The sequence below is a fragment of the Camellia sinensis genome, chromosome 12 (assembly GCF_055761805.1).
Source record: "Camellia sinensis isolate YWXY chromosome 12, ASM5576180v1, whole genome shotgun sequence".
NCBI classification, from domain to species: domain Eukaryota; kingdom Viridiplantae; phylum Streptophyta; class Magnoliopsida; order Ericales; family Theaceae; genus Camellia; species Camellia sinensis.
Window position 1 is genome coordinate 92613383 of NC_138972.1, and position 5536 is coordinate 92618918.

Genomic DNA, 5536 nt, shown 5'->3' on the forward strand with positions numbered 1-5536 from the left:
GAAACTACCCTTATACTCTGTGTTGACAAATCCACAGCCTGTAACCCCTCCCCCCACACACACTTCGCAGTAGTTAGGTCATCCACAGCCGCTCGTCGAAGGAGGCGACCTAAACAGCGTTGCTCGGGGAAGAACCACAGCCATACCTCTGACAGGCCAACACCACCGGAGTTCATATCAGCGGCGACCCTCATCCTCACTCTCTCAAACACGATTGATTTTCAGGTAATGGTTGGTTTTACCTTCTTTTTTTTTTTGGTTTTTTTGGGGGTTTGTTCGCATAATAGCTTATCCTTGAAGCCGATCTGGAAAGTTTATCTTTGAAACATTGTTGTTGCTGCTGCAAAATTTCCCTCTAATTCTTTGGGTTACATTTTGTTCATTTCGGTTTGCAAAAATGGGAAACCCAGTGTCATATCTCTCCCACTCACTGCAAAACCTCACTCCGATGGACGCTCAGTCATGGAAACTGGTCGTCACGGCTGATTTGTGGTGGAAAACACATATTTCTTTGACAATTTTTTGAGGTGTTCTTCACAGATGACATCTGTATTTATGAAAAAAAAAAACGGTTCTGAAATCAGATTTTCTGCTTAGTTTCTACTAATTTTTCCTTAACTCTGGACTTTCTAATCAGATTTTTTTGAGATTCTGAAATCTAAATTTCTATCTTCATAAATCTGATTGTTCTGCCTAAGCTGAAATCTGAATGCTCATATCAGATTTTTGTGAAATATGAAATCTGAATTTCTGATTTCTGCTGAAATATGAAATCAAAATTTTTCTCTTCATTAATTTCCAAATGTGTCCATGTGTCTTCAACAATTCTGAATTTACACAAATTCTGAATTTTTCTCTTCATTAATTTGCAAATGTCTCCATGTGTCTCCATAACAAATATCAGTTTTGTATAAGTTGTTTATTTGATTTCTTTTAATTATCATTAAAAAATAACAAAATTCATATCAAAGTGTTCATTGATTTTTGAATGCTGAAAATGAAATCTGATTTTTCCAAAATATGAAATCTGAAATTTGAATTTCTGATTTGTTTTGATTTTTTCCTCAAATCTGGAATTTGTAATCGCATTTTGTTGGCTGAAATCTGAACTCTATGTGTTGATCATGTATTGATAATAATGTATTGAACTCAAATCTGGAATTATTGATAATAATGTCTTCATAAATATCTGAACTCTATGTGTTGATAATGTATTGATAATGTATTTATTTTGTCCCACTCATTTTTGTTGCTGGAATTTCTAAATATATGTATTCATAATAATCTGAAATCTGAATTTGCCCTATGTTTATCGTCATAAATCTCAGAATGTCTGTCTTAAACAAATCTGAATTTACAAACAAATTTGAGTTCATAAATTCTTAATTTGATTTCTTATAATTCTCATTACAGGAAAAAAAAAAAGTTCATATCAAAGTGTTTATTGATTTGTGAATGGTGAATGCAATCTGATTTTCCTGAATTATGAATTCTGAATTTCTGATGTTTTCTGATTTTTGTTTATGAAATTTCGAATTTGTAATCAATTTTTTTGCTGAAATCTAAAATCTAATTTTATGTATTCATATAATAATCTTAAATCTGAGTAAAACCCTATGCTTTTCTCGTCATAAATATGAGAATGTCTCCACATCATCATGTCCTCATCTTGCTTTGAACTGAACAATCATATAGCATTTCAACATAGGCTGCCATGTAATCAATGAATGGGAAAACACAAGAATCATGTTGCTTAGGAGATGAGAAAGAGTGACATTATGTACATTTAAGGTAACATTGGGAGATGAGGGAGAACAAATTAAATTGGTTTGAGATAATAAAGAAAGGCATATTACCTTGTGGTTTAACTAAGATTATGGCTCGGTAAGGCTTTGATTGAGTAGGATGGTAAAACAAGCTTCATGTAACCGACCTACAATTGTTGGACACATACGCAACTATAGAATCAATTTTCCAGCCCTACAAACCTCTCATAAACCCAGATGTCCACACCACTTCCTTTGATTGAGAATGTCTCCATGGCTCTTAAAAAAATCTGTATTCATATGTGGCTTCATTCATATATATGAGATTTTTTTTTTTTGGTTATTCAACTTCACTTCTCATTACACTGGACATTTCAATCTGTTATTAGAAAATGTATGGAACTTCAACTACACTATTATTATATTGTGGCTTCATGAATGTAAACTTGCCATTGGAGCACTCGATTGCATATGGCATAAAGTAATTGTTTTTTGTTTTCATTGACATATTTATCAAAAATGTAAAACAAACATTTCAGTGCTTGACCTTTGGCATAATTTTAATTGAAGGTGATAATGTGAGGAAGTAAAATATCCAGCTTATATCATGTGGGGATTTGACATTATTTTAGTTTAAAATTTTCATTTTACAAACATGTTGACAGTGAAACCATAACTGCTATGCTGTTTTTCTTTAACATAAAATGAATAAACTAATGAGTTTGTAAACCCATCCTATGAAACTTGTGCATCAGCGTAGTCAGTTCATGTTGAACCTGAAATATGGATATCATAAACTAATTACTGCTATGATTCATTGTTACTTTCGAATGTTTGTCAAACATAGCATGGCTTCATTTACCTCTAGTGCAACTTCCAGTACATGGCCACGTCGAATGTGTGCCTGTGGACATGGCCCCTGTATTGTTAAGATTTCCAGGTCCACCAAAAATCCAGGGCGTCCCTACTTTGTCTGTCCCCGCCCTGTGGTGAGTGACCCAATCTTTACCGATCATAACTGTATGAACATGACCAACCGTTGAAACTAATAGTTCCATAATTTCCACTCATCAGCCCTGTGTCAGTTGGATTGGTTGGTGTGAAGAACCAAGGCGAGAGAACCAAGGCTATGCGTCTCCCGGAGATGAAATTGCCATGCACTTGAGGGCTGATGTCATAGACATTCAACAATCCTTGCGTGTCCTTAAGACCATTGTGTATGTGCTCTGCATTGTGGTTGTCATTTTGGTGTGCCGTATGTAAGCACCGGTACCATGTTTGGGGGTATGTACAAAGACGTTAGTATGTTGTCATTATGTTGTTACTATGTACGAAGACGTTAGTATGTTGTTAGTATGTTGTTAGTATGTACTTAGTACGTTCGTAGTATGTTGGTAGTATGTTCTCGCATATGGGAGCCGTAATACTAACTATCAAATTTTTTGTGGCCACTACTAACTTCCATGGAACCTGTTTACGTTCGTTACTAATTTCCAATGGGTATATGCAAATTTAACTTTACCATCATGCATGTGTGTTTGTTGTTAATAATGTGTCATTCGCTTATGCGTGTGTATGTACCAACCAAATTTGTGATGGTAATCTTTTGTAACCGTACATTAGTAATGGCTTCCACACGTACTTCGCCGCGTAACCACTTGAAAAGCAAAGGCATTGCCAGTGACAAGTCAAGCAGCCTTGAAGAGACACAAAATCAGTTCAGCCACAAGGCCTCATGGGACAGTAACTCAGTCCGAGTTTTCCTCCAGTTGATCGCAAATGAGATTAGTAAAGGAAATCGCCCATTCTTAGTCCTCAGTCAGGCAGGGTACAAGTCGTTGTCAAGGCAATTTGAGAGAAAAACTGGAAAAAAACATGGACTAAAACAGTTGAAGAATAAGTACACGAGCTTGAAAAAAGAGTGGCAGGCGTGGACAAAGTTGATGGATTCAAGTAAGGGAGTGTCCGGGATAGGCTTTGACTATGACACCGGTTTGTTTCAGGCACCTGACGAGTGGTGGGACAAGATGGAATCAGTAAGTACATGTACAAACAAGTTTCTTATCTGTCATTTACAAGTACATTAGTAATGTTCTTCATTTAAATGAACTTCAATTTATTTATATGAAATATAACGTCTGCCTCTTTTGTACATCTACATTTCTGCAGATCAACAAGGTGTGTGCGAAGCTTAGGAAAAAAACTTTGGAACACCGTGACTTGATGGAGACGGTTTTCATGGGGGCATCAGCTACTGGGAAGCACCATTGGACCCCGGGAGAGATCGTCCCCGAACCTGATGCGGCCTCATCTGATTCAGTGCGTAGTTTGGGAGCGCAGCCATTTGCTGATCCGATACCCGCAGGAGTACACGACGTGGATTCCGGTTCTTCACTCGAGCATGTTCCGATTGAGAAGCCAAAAAGGAGAAAGACGCCGTCAACAAGTGTTTCAAAGTCGAAGAAGGCAACAAGTGGTGCGTCCGCTATTGCGGAAAGCATGGACAGAATGACAGATGTGGTTCGTTCGAAGAATCAGCAGGTCACGGTGAGGCACCTCACAGGCAACGAATCGTTGTACACTATTTCCGAGTGCATGCATAAGCTGAGCAGTATTTCATCCATGATTGGTACGCCGTTATTCCACTTCGCCTCCACACTTATGGATAACGCTGATAACCGGGAGATCATGATGTGCCAGCCTGATGACGACCACATCATTGGATGGCTTACACAGAAACAGCTCCAGTGTACTGCGTCGGCGCCTTTTGCAAACCTGTTTGGGGGTCGCCGGATGTGATGTAGCGGTGTTACGAGTGTTTAAGAAACATCTCCTTGTCTTCCTTTTTAAAATGTAGACTTATGGTATTGTTGGCAATGTACTAAAACAGGATGGTGTTGTGTGAATGTTTTCATTATGTCGTTTTTGTTTTTTTCTTGCTACCTACGGGCAGCAACAAGTTTTAGGTAAGTGTATGGGTTGACGGACCGGAAGCATGGTTGTGCTTCGTTTTTGGGAAATGAATGGGATGTTTGTGTTTTAATATTTTGTGTGCCTACGTTTCAGACAGGGAATTACGTTTTACTTGCACGCTTGTGAATGCCTATATGTCTGAAGTTCAAACTTTAGTGTAGTTTGCTGGCTACTATTGTGGTTGTCACCACCATGACCCCCCTGTAAAGCATAAGTTGAACATCTTCATTTTTTGTGCAATTCATATGAGCATGCGTTCCATATGACATTTGTGACGGCATTGCTTTGATTAAAAACATTCTCGGAATTTTTTAATTGCAAACTTGAAAATAATTTAAGTCAATGATTCACGTGCCAACTGAATGAAAGGCTGCCACTTTTGTAGGTTTCTTCCACACGAAGACGCGATGAATCCCTGGGATGGAAGCAACCATGATGACATAACGGAAATGCTTAATCAAATGGCGGTCCAGGTGCAACAAGAACAGAATTGCACATTTCTACAAGCATGTCAGTGGGCGACAGAATGGTACGAGAAACACATGAATAAAACGCCGTGTCGCACTTCTATACTAACCGAGAATGCATGGATATGCGAACTATATGCGGGGCATATGGGTCGATTTGAGGAAAATGTTTGCATGCCGAAGGAAGTTTTTGCCGCATTGTGTGAGACATTAGTAAATGATTTTGGGTTACAAGTCCCGCAACGTCCACATGGCTTAGCTGTTGAAGAAAGCGTTGCGATGTTTATTCATGTGTTGAAAGGGAAGCAAAATCGGGAAATCCAAGAACGG

The 5536-nt window shown here is 38.2% G+C and overlaps 1 protein-coding gene across 1 annotated transcript; it reads left to right on the forward strand.

Annotated features, from left to right (window-relative positions):
* The first annotated feature begins 3391 nt into the window (after positions 1 to 3391).
* On the forward strand, positions 3392 to 4565 carry LOC145803734 (L10-interacting MYB domain-containing protein-like). Its single transcript, XM_082897069.1, has 2 exons — positions 3392 to 3802; positions 3936 to 4565. Exons 1-2 carry the CDS (start codon positions 3392 to 3394, stop codon positions 4563 to 4565), a joined length of 1041 nt encoding a protein of 346 aa, XP_082753195.1.
* Positions 4566 to 5536: the final 971 nt, after the last annotated feature.

Bases quoted from the DNA above. Each gene is read 5' to 3' on its own strand.
- LOC145803734 (XM_082897069.1), top strand. From the start codon at position 3,392: ATGGCTTCCACACGTACTTCGCCGCGTAACCACTTGAAAAGCAAAGGC. The intron at 3,803-3,935 runs GTAAGTACATGT...ACATTTCTGCAG, and splicing joins GGTGGGACAAGATGGAATCA to ATCAACAAGGTGTGTGCGAA.